Consider the following 19,702-nt stretch of genomic DNA (forward strand, 5'->3'; position numbering starts at 1 on the left):
CTTCTTGATCACTTGGAGAACATCTTTTGCTGTGTGCATTAGTTTGCTAGGGCTGCTGTAACAGAGACTAACAAAGACCACAGACTGGGTGGCTTAAACAATAGAAATTAATTTTCTCACAGTTCTGGAGGCTAGAAGTCCAAGGCCAGTGTGTCAGCAGGTTTCATTTTTTCTGAGGTCTCTCCCCTTGGCTTGCACACAGTGCCTTCTCACTGTGTCCTCACCTGGTCTTTTCTCTATGTGTGCTCATCTCTGGTGTCTCAGTGTGTCCAAATTTCCTCTTTTAACAAGAAGCCAGTTCGATTGGATTAGGGCCCATCCTAAGGGCCTCATTTTAACTTACTTACCTCTTTAAAGGCTCTGTCTCCAAATAGTCACATTCTGAGGTACTGGGGGTTAGGGCTTCAATATATGAATTTTAAGGGGACAGAATTCAGCCCATAACACACACTCTACATTTATAACAAATGAATATGTTTTTACTAAAAGTAGTCATACTCCATTAAAGAAAAGAAGAAAGTGATGTTAGATATATGTTATAATTATACTTTTACTGGATCTGTAATAAATTTTAAATTATACATATTAATGAAGATTGCCAGTGTCTCAAAGGCATTTTTCCTTATTTATTAATCAAGGAAAAAAGTTTAGTGATGAGGATAGTTTAGTTTTTAGCAAACGTGATCGTTTTTCTCTTCCAGAGTTTGTGTTTGGTTCTTATTGCAGCTTACCCAAGGGGTATGTTAATTACTGAGATAGTAAAGAGAGTTACTAAACATGTCTCCTATAAGAAAATCACCACCCTCTACAGTGTAAAAGTAAATCTCTAAGTGTATATTGGACATTTTAGAATTTTGTCTTGTTGTGACTTGCTAAATGACATTTTGTTACTGAAAACCAAGGCGATGTTATGTGGTTGGTAATATCCTTTTTAGCCTACCAGACACTTGAAAGTGAAAGAGAATGTGCCTGTGAATTCCACCATCCGAACTGTTGGACCCCTTCCCTTGCTCTGCTCTTTTGTCACTATTTCCAGTGTGTTGGAGGTGAAGCTCTAAGGCAGCGTTCCCCAACCTTTTTGGCACCAGGGACTGGTTTCCTGGAAGGCGACTTTTCCACAGATGGTGGGGGGCGGGGGTGTGGGGATCGTTCAGGCGGTAATGCTAGTGTTGGGGAGTGTTGGGGAGTGGCAGATGAAGCTTGGCTTGCTCACCCACTGCTCACCTCCTGCTGTGTGACCGGGTCAGCAGCCTGGGGGTTGGGGACCCCTCCTCTAAGGGAAGGATGAGGCTCTTAACCCTTTATGTAGGTGGTGATTGAAGATTGTGTAGCCTCACTGTCGACTGTCAGACCCTTTTTTTGACTTCTCAGGATTACCTTTTACCAAATGGTGGCTTGAGATTCAGCTCTCCTTTATATAACTATGCTCCACCTTTATAGATTTCTTTTCTTTTTCTTTCTTTCTTTCTTCCTTCCTTCCTTTCTTTCTCTTTCTCTCTTTTTCTCTCTCTTTCCTTCCTCCCTCCCTCCCTCCCTCCCTCCCTCCCTCCTTGTGGCTTGCAAGATCTTAGTTCCCCAACCAGGGATTGAACCCAGGCCCAAGCAGTGAAAGCGCCAAGTCCTAACCACTGGACCTCTGGGGAATTCCCTACTCCACCTTTAAAGGAACTATAATTATGATTTTAAAAGTTATTATATAAATATCAGGTAAACATTGGTCACTTTAGAGATTTTGCTTTTATACTTGTTTTCATAATTACTATTTTAAAAGTTATATAGATATCAGATGAATACTGGTTTTTAAAAAGATTTTGTTTTTTACATGTTTTTATATTTATTGTGAAACTAATAAGTTTAAAAATCTTCTAGCTTCCAAGAAGGAGTAACAGCTCAGCTTCTGTGTTGACATTTGCTGCTAATTGTTAAAGTGAGAAATCTTTTGCAGTTTGGTGTAGAAACTTGTCACCTCTATGAATGAAGTTATCCAATTCCTTTGTGAGAGATTCAGTAGTCAGACTGGTTTTTTGCTGTGTCATGATTCCTTTATCACTTCTGAAAATCAACTCTAGAAGATTTTCCAAGTCGTGGTTAAAAATGAGAAAGTTCCATAATTTTCCCTTATATGTTATTTAACATGTTCATATATTGAAAACAGATCTAGGGGATTCTATAGTATATAATATATATGTTTCCTCTCTCTTTCTTTTGCTTTCTCTCCCCCACCTCTCCCCGACCCTGCCTTTCTTTATATATATATGTATTTAAACACCTACAGTGTTCTACATGTATTAATTGGATCAGTAAATATTTGAACACCTACTAAGGTCAAACATCGTTCTGCATGAGACAGTTGCTGACTGCCTAAAGATATAGGCATCAATATGTGACTATAGGTTGTGTAAACAATTCTTTTCAATACCTTGAGTTACTTGAGGCCTTCCTTTCAGTGAGCAACCTTTAATTTGTAAAATGATAGTCTCAGAAGTTTTGATTTCATTCTTTCAACAAAACTTTTATTAACTGCTTTACTATTTTAGTAGATTGTAGGGATAGCAAAATGACTCTGACCCAGTTCTTGTCCACAAAGAGCTCACAGTCTAATCAGGAGCTGACTTGTAATGAAAAGGAGATTAAAGTTTGATTCTATGTTGAGGTAAATGATAATAGAAGTATGAAAAGAAAATGCCATGGCAACATAGGGGAGAGGTTGGGGAAAGGGTTTGCCAGGAAAAGCCTCACAGAATATATTATTGTTGGCAGCCCTTTGAATGACTTTGGCTGTAAGTAGATGGGAGTTCAATTCTCTGTGACCCTTGGAACCTAGGCCTTTTAATTATTCATAAATAACTTAAGCGTACATCTAGGACTGGGAATTTATTTAAAAGATGCATCTGTCTTTCTAGTTTAAACTTTAGTTTAACTAGTCCTTTAGGAATAGGCATTTAAGGATGCAGCTGTATGGCAGCATTACAGATGTTTGCTCTTCAGAGCCCCTTATAACACAGTTACAGTTATCCTGCTTTGCTTAGGTTGCCCTTTCCTTTTTAACAAAAAATATTTCTCATTTGTCTTCATTCAGTCCGTATAAACAAAGCAAAACTTTTTAAAAAAAAATCAGAAACTTGGATCTACTCTACTTTAACGTCCTCATGTGTCTTCCTTTTCTCTTCAACACTAAGATGTCCATCACATGCTGATACACAAATATTACCCCCAGACTAAGATCGTAGTCGCGTCAAACTTTGCTGAGTAATATATGGCTGCTTTTTAAAAGAAATATACCTTTACAAAGGAGATTCTGGTTTTTTCATTTATATATTATGAAGTTAAGATATATTTCCTAGAAAAAATATTTTGCTGTAAGCAGAACTGAAAGCATTTGCTAGGAGAGAGTTAAGGGTTGCTAAACTCAAGGCATGCAGGATTGGTGGTGAGCCGAGAATGCTTTCACAACAATTTGATTCAGCAAACATTTACTGAATGCTGTGGTCAAAGCATTGCTGCTAGACCCTCTGACGGGTCAGAAAATGAACATAGGCTCTGTTTTGAAGGATCTTCCAATTTACAGCACTGTTTCTGAGTCTCCTCTGTTCCATTCTCCATCTTTGCCATTTCCCAGATAATGAAAATTAGAGCTGTGATTTATCAAGTCTGTAAGCTGGAAAAGCTATAAAATTAGTTTGCTTAAAATGTTGGTTGCTGGTTCTCCGTAGTGCTGCCAGTATTTAAAATAACGGAAAATATTTGGTGTCTCCTTCCGCAAATTAACATTTCCATGAGTGGCTGCTTTTCATAGAGCATCTCGAGCCAGCCCCTCTCGTGCTGTGAGTCTTCATTGACAGTATTAAATCAGATCTGAGCAGCTCTAGGAGACAGTTGAGAGTTTGAGAATATGCCCAGTGTCAGCATCTTGGCTAGAGTGTGCTGTGAAACAAAGAAAACTCTTGGCACCCAGTAAGTGGTTAGGCATGTGCCATTCTATGTGTGAGCTCCAATAAATAAAGCAACGTAGGGCATTCCGTGCTTTCATTTGGGCAGAACTAAATGGTTAAGTGTCCTTTTAGGCTTTCCCCTAAGTCTGTCCCAGGCAGTCAGCACATAATCCAGAAGATGTAAAATCTTCAAATACAGCCACTTATCTTTATTATGTAGAGCTCTGTGCTGGGTGCTTCAGGCTGTAAAGAGACAAGACTGAGTACCTGTCAAGTAGCTTACAGATTGAGTAGCACCCTGGTCTAGCTGTTCCACCGGTCTTCCCACTACAGGTCCATTTTTTCCTGGCCTACCCTGGTCTGTAGCCACCTACCACTTGGTGTTGACGCATCATCATTCAGTATGGTTATTCCAACACAATCTGTATAACCTATCCTGAATGTAGAGTGGATATTGGAAACAGTAGAAGAGATGGGCCTTGATCCCTGGACAGGGTCTGCAGTGATTGGTGAAGCCCATTGTAGCGCTATTCACTTGAGGTACTGCTTCAGGGCCATTTTACTTTTCTGACTGAGTCCCATGATTGTCATGGAACAGGCAGAACCCAGATAGGAAGCAGTCTTTAAAAATGGTTAGCTCAATTTTGTTTACATTTCCTTTTTCTACAGTGTGTATTTTTCCTTCCTCAGACTAAAAATAGCACAATGTAGTATATAATAGTGTGGAGTTATTTGCATGAAATCACTGAATTCATTTATTCAAATAATTTGTCTTCTCAAGTATTTTTAAAGTGACCAGGGATAAATATTTATGAATTACATTTAAGTACTTGGAGGGTATTTTGGAAATGTGTTTTTCTTAAGAATAGATTTGTGCTATGGTTTCCTTGACTATGTTTGATGATATTAAGAGTTCTTGGAAATTTTTTCCAAAATCTTGCAATTTGAAAGTGGGTGGAGTGTTTGGAATTAATTTCAGCTGTAATTATATCTTTAATGGTGGTAGTCTCTTGCCTGTTTCATATTATAACAAATGAGAAGTGCAACACCCTCATCATCAAAATACTTAAGAAACTTGCATCTAAAAGGAAGATGGGGAACTAATACAACCTGTTTAGAAGTCTTGAGTTATTTTACTATGATTACACTAAATTAGATTAATTAGATTATATTTATCTAAAGTTAGGTGGTTGTTTACTTAAACCTGGTGTTAAGATCTAGAAAGGAGGGGAGAGCAATAAAAGCACCTTTCTCCCCCACTGAAGTTTTCAATAAATTGAATAAAAACTAAAGGATTAGCAAATGGTGGCCATAATATTACCTTTATTATTGATAAAGGTGAAGGTAAAGGAAGCAGCTTCATATTAGAGCCAAATTGGCTTGCTAACTAAGTTCCAAAATTAGGCAGACCTACCCCCTGGTCACAAGTAGTGCTGGATTAGAGAAGGCAATATGTGGTATACAGAGCCTCCACCCAACCCAGTTCCTATAGGCAGCTCACTCATATGAGGAAGAAGGGCGCGACTGGACCATTTATTTTTCCCAGATTTGCCAATCAGATCAGTTGCTTCCCTCCCCAGGATAGAAGCATCTAAGTGGCAAAGAAATGCCAGAGAGGTTACAACTGGTAGGGCTCCGTTCACAGAAGGGGACTTCAGAAATGAGGAATAAGCACTCCCCACTAGCATTTGGCTTCTTCTCCTATGCGTGGTTTCTATGAAGAATGCGTTGGTGCCAGGTAGGAAATGGTAGCATAACTAGGCCAGGAGCAAACCTTTGTTTTGAGGAAGAGGCCTTATAACAATTGGCCTCTTGAAAATTATAGCAAACGTTTGTTTACCAGAATCAAAGAAATTGTCTGTCCTTAGGCAGCCCTTGCTGCCTTTCTGAAGCATCTGTGATTTAGCATGCTTTGCTGGGCATTAAATGAAGGCCCACAACTTAGTCTTCTGCTGTCCTTTAGCATTTTAAAATATACTTGCTGTTCTGTCTCTTCTTTGAGTTTTCTTCACAGACTCATTTTGTCTCCTCCCCCAAACCCTAGTGTTTCCCATGATCGTAGCCAACTTTCTTCTCACTTGACACTCTCACCTTGGCTGTCAGCCATTTACACAGTTTTAACTGTTTAGTATCTTGATGATTTCCAAATCTTTATCTCCACCCAGACCTCTGTTCTGAGCTCCATGTTTATATGTCCAGCACTCTATTTAACAGTTCCACCTGGGTCATGTAAAACTGACTTATTCTTCCCGCACACTCTCAACTCCATCAGTCAGAAATCCTTGTCTTTTGTTTTGTGTCCACAGGCTTTGTGAGTGGCATCTCAGCCTATCCACTAGGTTAGGCCAGAAACGTGGGTGTCACCTCAGCAGGCTCTTCCTCTCCTTTATTGCTTACCTCCCAGGTCAGGGGTCAGTATCTGGCCAGAGACCTGTGAGCCAAGAATGGTTTTTACATTTTTAAGTGGTTGTTTAAAATAAGCGTATATGTGTATTTGTTACAGAGACCCTATGTTGTCTGCAAAGACTAAGTATTTACTATCTGACCCCTGTCTGAGGCCAGCAAGTCTTATCAGTTCTCCCTCTAAAACATCACTTTTAATTGTTTCTTTCTATCCCCCCCCCGCCCCCCAAAATCTCACCTGCCCTGTTTCTCCCTTGGCCTCCTAACTAAGTGTTGTCATATTTCTTTATAAAACACAGAACCTAGTGATGTCCTCTCTTGTTTAAAATCCTGCAGTGTATTTTGCCCTTTTCTCCTCTGTTTTCTGCCTGCAACCTCTTCAGCCTGTAGGACTCTGCTCAGTTGTCACCTTTTCCTTAAGCCCACCTGCCTTCTTATGGAGTTATGCCCCTATTCCACCTGGTCTGTACTTCTGTTATTACACATTCTAGATTGTGTTCTGAGAATCCATTCGCCATTCAGTCATTCCTACAACACTGTGCGTACCTGGAGGACAGGTTCCATTTCCTATCGTTTCTATGTCTTCTTTACCTAGCTGTGTGTGGCATGTCAGAGGACTGTAATGAATTAATGGGTGCTTTAAGAAATAGTTCTTATTCCTAAGATATGAAAAAATATTAGTAGTCTAAAGATATCATTAATCAGTTTGAGTTGGTAGGCAGGATTTATAACATCTAGACTTTTGATAGAGTCATGCTACATTCTCCTGATTTCTGTTTCATAGCTTTTTCAGTATTACATTTTTAATTTTGAGATAGTTGTAGATTCACATGCAGTTATGAAGAAATAATACCAAGCTATCCCAGTTATCTTTTACCCAGTTCCCCCAATGGTAACATATTGCAAAACTGTAGTACAAGGTCACGACCGGGATATTGGCATTGAGGCAGTCAAGATACAGAACATTTCCATTAACAAGGATCCCTCCTGTTCCCTTTTATAGCCACACCCACTTCCCCTCCCACAGCAGCTTGCCCCTCCCCCATGGCAATCACTAACCTGTTCTCCATTTCTGCAATTGTCATTTCAAGAATGCTATCTAAGTGGAATCAGAGTATGTAACCTTTTGGGGTTGGATTTTTTTCACTCAGCATAATTCTCTAGAGATTCATCCAGGTTGTTTTGTGTATCAGTAGTTTTCCTTTTTGTTTCTTTTTGTTGCTGAATTTTAAAACTTTCAAAAGATGAAACTCTCCCCTATTTATATATCACTGCAGTTTTTCTTTTTAAGGCTATTTACATTTTTTTCCTCTTGTTCTTTATCTGTAACGGTGGTTTTCAAACTTTGTACTCTTCCCCTGTACTTTTTTTTTGGCGGTACGCAGGCCTCTCACTGTTGTGGCCTCTCCTGTTGTGGAGCACAGGCTCCGGACACGCAGGCTCAGCAGCCATGGCTCACGGGCCTAGCCGCTCCACGGCATGTGGGATCTCCCCAAACCGGGTCACGAACCCGTGTCCCCTGCATCAGAAGGTGGACTCTCAACCACTGCGCCATCAGGGAAGCCCCAAACTTTGTACTCTTAAATTGAGACTCAAAGAGCCTTTGTTTATATGTGTATTGCATCTATCATTATTTACTTACTACATTATAAATTAAAACTGAAATATTTTAAAAATATTTAATTCACTTAAAATAACAATAAATCTATTACATTCTCATAAGTAATATATTTTTATGAGAAATACCTGTTTTCGTAAACAAAAAACATTTAATGAAAAGAAAAGCACTGTTTTACATTTTTTGTGACTCTAATGTCTGGATTCTCATATCTACTTACTCATTTAATCTGTTATGATAAATTGTTTTGGTTTAAGTATATGAAGAAAATCTGGCCTCACATAGCTATGTAGTTAGAAAAACCAGGAGATAGTCTTATCATATAACTGTGGATAGTCTTCTATGGTACTACACCCAAACTCAAGTGATAGTTTATTAAAGATTAGTTACAATGTAGGATGGGAAACCAATAACTTTTCATACTGTTACATTAAAATTATAGTTTGAATGGGTCATTAACTTGTGTATGATTTTTTGTTTTTAACATCATGCATTGGTCATTTGGAAAATATTGAATCGCTGTGTTAGTTACATCTTCCAAATTGTGACACATTTCATTATACATTGTCAAAAATTATATTTGTTAATCTCACCTTCAGTCTCATAAGAAAAAATGCTGAGTATTGGGAAGCTGTCAATCTCAAGTTTTCTAAAATTTTGATTTTTGCTTTGAAATCACTGTCAGTTCATTGAAGTTTATGATTGTCATTAATGCTGCCAGTAACTGTCTCACTTCATTAATTTTTAAGAACATGTCTGCCAGATACTCAAGTCTGAAAACCATAGTTTGTTCATCATTTCAAGTAGAAATGGTGTTAAAGTAGAAATGGTGTTTGGGTGTTAAGTGCTCAAAGGAGGTAGCCATTGCCATCGTGGGGCCATTTTTCTGGCCAGGCTCTCCACCATCCCCATGCGGCGAGGCTACTGGGGTAACAAGATTGGCAAGCCCCATACTGTGCCTTGCAAGATGACTGGCCACTGTGGCTCTGTGCTGGTGCGCCTCGTCCCTGCCCCCAGGGGCACTGGCATTGTCTCAGCCCCTATGCCCAAGAAGCTACTGATGATGGCCGGAATTGACCACTGCTACACCTCTGCCAGAGGCTGCACCACCACCCTGGGCAACTTCACCAAGGCCGCTTTTGATGCCATTTCTAAGAACTACAGTTATCTCACTCCTGATTTCTGGAAAGAGATGGTGTTCACCAAGTCTCCATATCAGGAATTCACTGACCATCTTGTAAAGGCCCACACCAGAGTTTCTGTGCAGAGGACCCAGGCTCCAGCTGTAGCGATCACAGAGTTTTATATGAGAAAAATAAAGTGAATGTAGCTGGTTTTAAAAAAAGGCAGTCAGTTCAGCTCACAACTCAGTTATGTAAGTGCTCTTCTTTGAGACAACACAGAATATTAGAAAGGTGTGGACTCAGGGGTCAAAATGTAATAAAACTAGTAACTACCACTGTGAGTGCATGGCCTAAATCACCAGCTGTCTTGATTTGTCCTAAGGCTCCAGCCGCTTTATTCTCCATTGCTTTTATACCATCAGAGCAAATAATTGAAAAGTGTGAAGTTTGAAATCCATTGTTATAAAGAACAAGAGGTAAAAATTTAAAACAGACTTTCACACAGTAAAAATGGCAAATAATGTCTTAATATATTATTAAACTATTTTATACTTTGTGGACCTTAGTAAGTTCTTGGGGGACCCCCAGAAGCCCACGGACCACATTTTGGAGGACCGCTGATTTACAGTAATTTGTGATGACTTATTTCTTTCTCTTTTCTCAGATTTCTTCTGTTTGCCTTTACTTTTGCTGAGATAGACCCTATAGAGGCACTGATCTAGGTTGAATACCATTACGGGTCAGAGCTCCACTCTGGACTGGCAGCCTCAGCGTGGGCACTAGGCCAATGCTAGGACTGACCCTGGGCACAAAAGAGAAGACTAGTTCACAGCCTCACCTTGGGCAAGCAACAAGGAAGGGCCATAAACCTGCTAGCCTTGTTGGCTTGCTGTGTGTGCATTCAGAAACTGGTCACATCACATGGACCTGAGTCCAGAGGGAGACATTAACTATGACTACTCAAGTGCTTTCCTTCTGAAGCAGTCTTTCAGGCTCCAGGGTGGGAGAGATTCTCAGGCTAGAAAGGGCCCTCCATAGGTCTATCAGACCTACACACTCTAGTCCCAAATCTTCTGAGTCATATCACAGCCTTTTCATTCTAATTATCTCCAGGAAAGGGCCTCAAGTTTTCCTGGCAGTAATAAACCTTAGGAGTTAAGAAGTTTTTCCGTATGAGTACTCTAGATGCTCCCTTATATAACTTAAGTCCATTTTCTTTAGTTTTGTTTTTAATAAAAATAAAGAGCTAATAACAGTGCTTCTCATGCTATTGCTTTATATTTTGAAGACAATTTAACTTTCTGTATCTTCACTGCAGTCTACTTGTGTAATTTTTTTCTTCTAATTTTTAACACAGTTCCTTTAATCCAGTGGTCCTGAACTGGGGTGATTTTGCCCCCAGGGGATGTTTGGCAATGTCCAGAGACATTTTTGATTGTCAGAACTTGGGGGGATGCTTCTATCATTCTAGTAGATAGAAATCAGAGAGCTTGCCTTCATTTCAGCAAAATCACTCATTATGTTGTTACAGTAAGATTTTCACTGAATTTATATTCAGATGATAGGAGCATCCTACAGGACAGCCTCTATCAACTAAGAATCATCCAGTCCAAAATGTCAATAATGCCAGTCTTAAAAGACTGTGTGTTAGTCCTTCCTTGTAATTTGTTAGCTTTTTATTAATTTTTTGTCTTGCTGAATTAACAGTTTGATTTTACTTTGCATATTATTTAGAATTGTGGTTTTATTTAGAGAAAGTATTTTGATTATGTTCAGAATAATTAAAGATTTTAGAGGTAGATTACTCTTTTGAATATGACTTATGTTTGTACCTCAGGTCATAATACAACATTAGTTTCTGTACCTGAGTGAACACAACTACCTGATGACTTTTAAAAATAATTTTTATGGGCCCCAACCAAATCTTAAAAGAACTCTTCTAGAAATTCCTATAATTAACCAGATTTGGGAACCACTGAAACAGATATGTATTCATAAGCTAGGAAACTTTTAGGACAGCTAGTACAAAGAGAAAACGTTCTTTGTGGCTCTCAGAGATAATATCCACCCTACTGGGCAACCAGTTCTGTCAGTGAAACCAGTCAAGTAACCCTCCCATTGACAAGGTGGAACTGGAGCAGCGGTGTCCAATAAGATTGTGGCTCTTTCCAGTCATATGGTGTCCAGTTCATTTTATTTGCCACAAGTTTGGTTTTAGAAGGGGGTGGTGGTGAAAAGAGATGAGGGAGGCGATAGAGGAGAATTGCTAGTAGAATCGAAGAAATATGATCTACCGTATATCTCAGGAGGGGAATTACTCAGTGCTGACTTCTCTTCCGTAGCATTCATTTGCTACCCACATTCACCACAGTGGTTAAGTGTTCTTAAAAGCTACTTCTGGTATAAATTAACCTGTCCAAGGCAGCAGGGGCGCTGACTGGGAAGCACAGAGGGCTGTCTAGTCCATTCCCACCATCAAGGATCCTCTGGTCTTGGCCCTTTACTTCTTTTGGCTAAAAGAGAAGTTCATGAAGGTGAGCTTGTTTGTTGGGGTGGTTCCAAGAGCTGTGGAGATGAGACAGTTGTTGAGGAAGGAAAGAAAAGATGGTTACTTTTATTTTACTTTTTCTTTTCCTTTTCATTTTTGAGACCGAAATGTTGCCTTTAATAGTGATTGAGGCAGAGCTTACTGTGGGAGCCGGTGAGCCTGAAGCCGAACCCCCAAGTCGGACAGTAGTGGATAGGCTGCAGGGGGACCTGGCAGTGGGGCAGGCTTGATCCAACAAAACGGACAAGAGAGAAGGATGGTGACTTCTGAAATAAGGCGAATTTTGTTTGGAAGGATAATAGCTTCTTTTCCTGATTAGTTAGTTGTTAAGCAAACTAGAATTTTGGAAATGAAAAAAAAAAAAACTATGAAACTTTGGAATATTAGTTTATATTGGAAGCATAAAATAAATATTGGTTGTATTTTAGTGTTCTGGATTTCTTTTATTATTTGTTTTTACTTTTTTAATTAGAGATTTTCAAACATATACCAGCGTAGAGAGACTAGTATAGGGAATCTCCATGTACCAATCACCCCAATATCAACAGTTACCAACACATGGCCAGTCTGATCTCATCTGTACCCTAACCTGCTTTCTCCCACCCCCTCCAATTATTTTAAAGTGTATCAAGCATCAGTATGTAATTTTATCCAGAAATATGTAAGATATTCAGTCTGTGGTCACATTTCCCCTGATAATATAATTTTTTTTTGTATCTTTGGTTTGTTGTCTGGTCTCTTTTTTAAAGATGCTGGTGATCAGATGATTGAATCAAATCCTGGGAATGTGTAGAGAGTCCATAATATTCTGTTTTGGTGAGGGGGGCAGCATTTACTTATATTGGATCAGTGATTTCCAAAGATGATATTACAAATCTAATTCCTGGTATAAATTTGAATAACAAATCGATTGAAGGAAATATTTACCATGTACAGAAAATGTTACTAAAATTCCGTGTAGACATAACCCCAGCCTGAAATGGGCTTCATCACTGCCAGGAAGCCCAGCTGTTAAATTTGCTTTCTCAGGTTCTAAGAAGACTATTTCGTACCTTTCCCTCAAACCTCATAGACTTCTGTTCTCTCAGCTGATGGCTTTGTTTGATGCTTCTCTGAGAAAATAGAAATCTGTCCAGAGGGACACCCTCATCTGCCCTCCACCACATCTAGAGATTTTTTGGCAGCTGGGCCACTCTTCTCTCATTTCCCTCCAGTTGGTTATAATGTAGCAAGAGCTTGTTTCTCCCCCCCCCCCCCCCCCCCCCCCCTCCCCTCCCTTCCTTTGTACTGCGTGTCCCACCTCCTTCACAGGGACCTTGCCGTTTCTGTGGTCCCGCATCTCCCTCTTCCATCTTCAGGCTCTCCCTGTCTGCTAGAGCATCCCTGTTAGTGTACAGATACGCTCTGGTGCACTCTGTCTCTAGAATTAAATTGTCCCTTGTTAAATCCACCTCTGTCGATACTTAGTGACCTGCTTTCTCTCCCCTTCACAGCTCTTTTCAAAAGAGTTGTCTGTTCTCTCTTCTACTTTTTTTTCTCTTCCATTCACTCTTTAAACCACTCATTACTGGCTCCATTCCTCACTACTTCACTGAAACCGTTCTTGCCAAGAGCACCCAGGTCCTCTGCGATGGAATCTAGTTGTTTTCTTTCTGTCTCATAGACCAGCCCTCCTTCTCTTTTACTGCCTCCCCTTGCCCTGTGTGACCTCTAAGTGCTGGCATGCCTCCAGGCTCAGTTTTGGGCCTCGCTTCTCTTTATTTGTACTCCTTCCCGCGGTGATTTCACTCACTCCTGTGGCTTTAAATACCATCTTTATGCTGATGACTCGTAAGTATGTATCTGCAGCCCAGACCTGTCCTCTGAATTCCACCTAGAGATCGGTAACCTATGACTCAGGCTTCATGGGTGCAAAAGACAGTTCTGGCTTTTCCCCTTCAATCCTTTTTCATTTCAGTAAGTAGATCCTGATACACCCAATTGCACAAGCCAGAAACTTGGGAATCATCTTAAATCCTCCCTGTCTCCATCCAGCCAATCAACATGTCTTATCAATTCTACCTTAGTACATATCTCAAGTACATTCACCTCTCTCCATCTGCGTTTCACCACTAAATCCCTGTTATTTCTCAACTGGAAAACTACTTGAGTTTCCTAATTGGTTCCTCTGCTTTCATTTTTGTCTTCCATACACTATTCTCCTCACAACAGGTACAGTGCTCTATAAAAAACACTTAACCACATTATGTAACTCCTTGCTTAGTCCTTAATGATGGCATTTCATGTAGAATAAATTATTGACTCCTCACCATAGCCTTCAGCATCCTGCCTGCTTCTCCAGCCTCATCGACTGCTTTCCCCTCCCTCATTATGGAGGGCTACCTTGTCCCTTTCACACCAGGATCTTTCATGCCCCAGGGCCTTGACACTCACTGTTCCTTCTGCATGTACTAATCTGTTCCTGGCTCTTGTCCTTACTGTTCAGGATGCAGCTTAAATGTCACCTCGTCTGAGAGCCCTTTTCTGATCACCCTTCCCAAAGTGGCTACTTGCCCACCTCAGTTTCTTCTTTGTCACATTATCTGTTTTTTCCAGCAATATTTATTGAGTGCCTACTCTGTGCCTGACACTGTTCTAGGCACTGGGGCGATAGCAGTGAGTGAGGTAGACACATTCAGGAAGCTTCCATCTAGTGGGAAAACAGACAAACCACAAATATATCATATTCTGGCTGTGATCTGTGCTGTGTAGACAAATGAAGCAGGTGGAGTGAAGTGAGGGATGCTGTTCTAGACAGCGGTTAGAGGAGGAGACATTTTGACAGGGATTCCAATGAAGTGAGAGAGCATCATCTTGGGTATTTACTTGCTTCTTTTCTGGAAGTATATCTAGAAATATAAGCTCTAAGAAGTCGGGGACCTCACCTGTTCACCGCAGTTCCTGAAACCTAGCACAGTGCCCGGCCTTCGGCAAATACTTATCAATGAATAAATGACCTTTAGGTTCCCACATAATCATGGCATTCTGTGAACCAGTGCATTCTAGATGTGGCCCACTTACCTTGTCTCTGTGAGCTTGAGTCTTTTCATGTGTTCAGTGAGGGAATCCACCTCAGGGAGTGATCTCTAAAGACTGCCAACCTCACTGTGGATGCTGTGGGCGATCATGTACTCTGCTCCTGGTTTCACCGAAATGGTGAAAAGATTGCAAAAGAGTTGAGCATTCACGTTAAAACAAGATTTGCATTTAAAAAGTTATGTCAGCTACAGTCCTGAGTAGAATGGCCTAGAGGAGGCAAGAGGGTGGATTATTTGGAGGATGTGGAGGGGCTGGGGCAGGTCCAGGCAGGAGCTGATGGTGGCCTGGACTCAAGAGGTGGCCACAGAGATAAGGGAGAATGCTGAAGAAATGGTGGGACTTTCCCAAACTTGCACAGAATTGAGGCAAGAACCCAGACTTCATAATCCAGAACTTTCACTCTTCTCTTGATACTTTAAAAAAAAAAAAAAAGTCTTCGGGAATTCCCCAGTGGTTCAGTGGTTAGGACTCCATGCTTTCACTGCCGAGGGCCCGAGGTCAATCCCTGGTCGGGGAACTAAGATCCTGCAAGCCGCGTTGATGGGCCGAAGAAAAAACAGTCTTGACTTCAGCCTCATAGAAAGCTGGAATGTATGAATATGTGTGATGCCAGTGAGTTATTTAAAACAAAGACTGCTTTTTAAAAAATATTATTATAAACATCTAGATCAGAATTTGCCTACATGAAAATGTGCTTTTGCTTATTGTATGTGCATCTTTGGGCAAATTCTCAGGAAAGAATTTGGAAAACAGGAGAGGGAATGATATTTTCACTATATGTATATCTTTTGTATCTTTGGATTTTGAACCACGGGTGAATGTATGATAAAAGTAAGTAGTGGAGGGCATCCCTGGTGGCGCAGTGGTTGAGAGTCCGCCTGCCGACGCAGGGGACGCGGGTTCGTGCCCCAGTCCGGGAGGATCCCACATGCCGCGGAGCGGCTGGGCCCGTGAGCCATGGCCGCTGGGCCTGCGTGTCCGGAGCTTGTGCTCCGCAACCGGAGAGGCCACAACAGTGAGAGGCCCGCATACCAAAAAGAAAGAAAGAAAGAAAAAAAAAAAAAAAAAGTAAGTAGTGGGCTTCCCTGGTGGCGCAGTGGTTGAGAGTCCGCCTGCCGATGCAGGTGACGTGGGTTCGTGCCCCAGTCCGGGAAGATCTCACATGCTGTGGAGTGGCTGGTCCCGTGAGCCATGGCCGCTGAGCCTGGGCGTCCGGAGCCTGTGCTTCGCAACGGGAGAGGCCACAACAGTGAGAGGCCTGCGTACCGCAAAATAAAATAAAATAAAAATAAGTAGTAAGGCTTCCATGGTGGTGCAGTGGTTAAGAATCCGCCTGCCAATGCAAGGGACACAGGTTCAAGCCCTGGTCTGGGAAGATCCCACATGCCACAGAGCAGCTAAGCCCATGTGCCACAACTACTGAGCCTGCACTCTAGAGTCCGTGAGCCACAACTACTGAGCCCGCATGCCACAACTCCTGAGCCCGCATGCCACAACTACTGAAACCCGGGCGCCTAGAGCCCATACTCCACAACAAGAGAAGCCTCCACAGTGAGAAGCCTGTGTACTGTAATGAAGAGTAGCCCCTGCTCACCACAACTAGAGAAAAGCCTGTGTGCAACAACAAAGACCCAATGCAGCCATAAATAAGTAAGTAGATAGATAGATAGATAAATAAAAAGTAAGTAGTATACATTAGGCAAAACTGAAGCCTGTCTGCTCTGAGGTTTTTCTCTTCCAGATGCAGACACTTTGTTTTCACATGTGTGCACCTTCACTCCATTCTTCACTCCAGTTGGAAGTATATGTAAAGCCAGCTCGCTTCTAGATAAAATAGGAGCTTGACACAAAGTCAGGGGCCCCTTCTCTCTTCTCGTGCCCTTTTCCTGTCCTCATACTAATGTATTTGTTTAGCATGTACAGCGTGATGGTTTAATATATGTATTCCCTTGTCCTTTTAGGTTCTGTGGCTGTTCTCTTATTGACTCTGCACACCCTTTAGACCACCCTCTTGTTTCACCCTTCACTTGCTTATATGGACCTTATTAAAATATTTACATGATCACTAATTAAAGTTGCTTTTTACACCTTCTTATGACTTGGTAGGTCACCCCTCTCACCTCTTCCCTCTCCCACAAAGACCATCAGAACCTTGGCAGGTACCTAGGGATTCCCTGGGATTTGGGGCAGCAGTGGGAGAGGGGGTGCCTGACCTAGGGTAGTGCTGACTCCCTGCTTTCAGCTTGCAGTTCAGCTCTGCTCCCTAGATCCCAATGTCCCTGGTACCAGCTCTCCCCTCTTCATCCTTTCTTTAAAAAAATAATTAATTAATTAATTTTGGCTGCATTGGGTCTTCGTTGCTGCATGCAGGCTATTTCTAGTTGCAGTGAGCGGGGGCTATTCTTCGTTGCAGTGTGCGAGTTTCTCCTTGCGGTGGCTTCTCTTGTTGCGGAGCACGGGCTCTAGGCGTGTGGGCTTCAGTAGTTATGGCACGTGGGCTCAGTAGTTGTGGCACACAGGCTTAGTTGCTCTGTGGCATGTGGGATCTTCCCAGACCAGGGCTCAAACCCATGTCCCCTGCATTGGCAGGCGGATTCTTAACCACTGCACCACCAGGGAAGTCCCTCTTCATCCTTGATGTGAAGGCAAAAGTGACTCCAGGCTCTCCACCAATTCTTCCTGGTCCCTCCCACCGGGCTCTTTGTTCCTTATGTCCCCATGTTTCTCTTCCTCTGCATCTTGGCACCTTTCTTCTGTTCAACAGTTTTCTGTAAATTTTCTCTTTTTTCTTTCTTTTTTTTCATTTTTTAAAAAAATAAATAATTTGCTTTCAGTTCCAAAAAATGAATAAATGAAGAAAGGAAGGAAGGAAGAAAAAGAAGGAAAGAGAAAGAAAGGAAGGAAGAAAGGAGGAAAGGAGGAAGGAAAATTACTTACTTTTTGCCCTCCCTCCCCTTCTTTTGGATACCTGCCCTATTAGAGGTTATGGAGGTATCTTCGATGAGGAGGGAATATTTTTCATGGGACAGTTTGTTAGGTTCTGTCCAAAATAAGACTAACATCTTATTTTAAGTAACAGAGGTGCATAGAAGTGATTCATGCCAGATTGAGATCACCTAGGAAGTTGCCAATACTGTAGTACTAGTTCAGTCCTAGTCTATTTTCAGGTTTTCTTCCTCTCCGTAGTGTCTCCTGTACTCTGAGATCTTATGTGGAAGCAACAACTCTAAAAATACTTTAACCAGGGCTTCCCTGGTGGCGCAGTGGTTGAGAGTCCGCCTGCCGATGCAGGGGACACGGGTTCGTGCCCCGGTCTGGGAAGATCCCACATGCCGCGGAGTGGCTGGGCCCGTGAGCCATGGCCGCTGAGCCTGCGCGTCCGGAGTCTGTGCTCTGCAACGGGAGAGGCCACAACAGTGAGAGGCCTGCGTACCGCAAAAAAAAAAAAATACTTTAACCATTTCCAGTTCATTTTCGAAAGCTAGAAATCCATATAAACCTTGCCTGCCACTCGTGCTTCTCTATTCTGCTCTTCCCACCGGTTCTCTTAAGTTTTCCAATTACTTGTCTACATACTGCAAGCATTCTGCCTGCATTTCTGTTTTGAGGTCCATCAGAGAGTAGAAAGACAAGCTGTATTATACTTGAAACTCTGTCCTAGTTGTGTTTGAAAACAAGGTATAGGAAAGAAATTTTGAAGAAAATTCTCTCTTGGGACCATTGGCTTTTATAAAAATGTAATCTGTAGGCTTAGAATTTATTTTGGTAGCTACAGAATACTGATGAATGAAAGCAAAGCTAGACTTATATGTTCAGTTACCCTGACCCACCCCTCCCCCAAGAAAACCAACCTTGGAATAACACATTGGTGAAACAGCTTTAGAAATTGTTTTGTTAGTATTTCTACTGTATTGTGCTTACACAAGATATTCAGAGTTCCGAATGGATGTACAGTAGTTATTTCCTTACTAGTCACTTCACTGAAGATCAGGAGGACCTTTTTCAGGGAATGCTATCTGAATGAGATACCTTTCTATCCCTCTACTGTGTGGGGAACAGGCGCCTTTAACAAGACCATGATAGCTAGAATTCCATCTTAATCCAGCTGCTGGGGTATATGTGTATGGCCGCTGCTGTCCATCTGGGTGTTGTGCCTGTTTCTATAGAACGTTTTAAGTGTAGAGGGTAGAGTGGGGACCGGTGAAGTCAAGTGATGTGTAAGGGAAAATCTCTTAACGTTCAGAATTTGTATTATTTGTATTAAAGGTGAGGACCTTTAAAGTCATTTGATTTAATGAAGTGATTGGAAGTGTCTTACTGATTTAAAATTGTGATAATCCTGCTGGTTGCCTTAAAATGACAAGTAATTGCTGTAGTGCGCTATTTTCTATGACATAAGGTAAAACTGATGGGTTATAGAGTGCTGTTTTCTCTAGGGTGATAAGAAACAGTGTTTCTGAAAACATGATAAGAGACTGAGTTGAGACTTGGAATGATGAGCGGGAACCATTTTATGAGAAAGTCTAGGGAAGGTGTGTTTCAGGCACAGGAAATGATTGGTGCAGGGATCCTCAGAATCAATGTATTTGAGTAACTGCAAAGGGTGTGAGGTTGGTGAATTAGAAGAGTGGTGATGGGATCCATAGATACGGGTGAACAGGGGGCAGATATAGTAGGCTCTTTTGGGCCAGAGGAGGATTCTTCATGTTACCTAAATTTTAAACAATTGAGTGATTTAGGACCTCCAGGAAGAAAAGTTAGAAGAGGTTAAGAGGAGAAACTTGAATATTACAGTGGAAATATGTGCTAATTAGGAGCTAATTATTTTCTAAGATTCTCATGCTGCTCTTCTTTCTCTCTTTTTTCTTCCTTGCAACTGTTGAAAGTAAGGTGGTGGAGTAGATAGGCAGAGTAACATTTACAGCATGGTTTCCTTCTCTCTTTAAAGATGGCATTTGTCGCCCCACTGGAGGAATGATTGAGGTTCACGGTTGTGGCC

At 41.4% G+C, this 19,702-nt stretch overlaps 1 protein-coding gene and 1 pseudogene across 5 annotated transcripts in view; both read left to right on the forward strand.

Annotated features, from left to right (window-relative positions):
- DIP2B (DIP2 acetate--CoA ligase B (putative)) overlaps positions 1–19,702 on the forward strand; it is a 236,316-nt gene that overhangs the window by 65,885 nt on the left and 150,729 nt on the right. The window contains exon 1 of one of the 5 annotated variants that reach the window (XM_027106263.1): positions 5,559–5,670. The exons of the other annotated variants lie outside the window; for them this stretch is intronic. Within the exon in view, the coding sequence (XP_026962064.1) occupies positions 5,649–5,670 (22 nt within the window). The 5' untranslated portion in view covers positions 5,559–5,648. Of the gene's footprint in view, positions 1–5,558; positions 5,671–19,702 lie in introns of those variants that run through there. 5 annotated transcript variants of the gene reach the window in all.
- Positions 7,225–15,648, forward strand: LOC113620366 (40S ribosomal protein S2 pseudogene; annotated as a pseudogene).

Source organism: Aethalodelphis obliquidens, unplaced genomic scaffold, assembly GCF_003676395.1.
Source record: "Aethalodelphis obliquidens isolate GAN/ISIS:26980383/991018 unplaced genomic scaffold, ASM367639v1 scaffold8, whole genome shotgun sequence".
NCBI classification, from domain to species: Eukaryota; Metazoa; Chordata; class Mammalia; order Artiodactyla; family Delphinidae; genus Aethalodelphis; species Aethalodelphis obliquidens.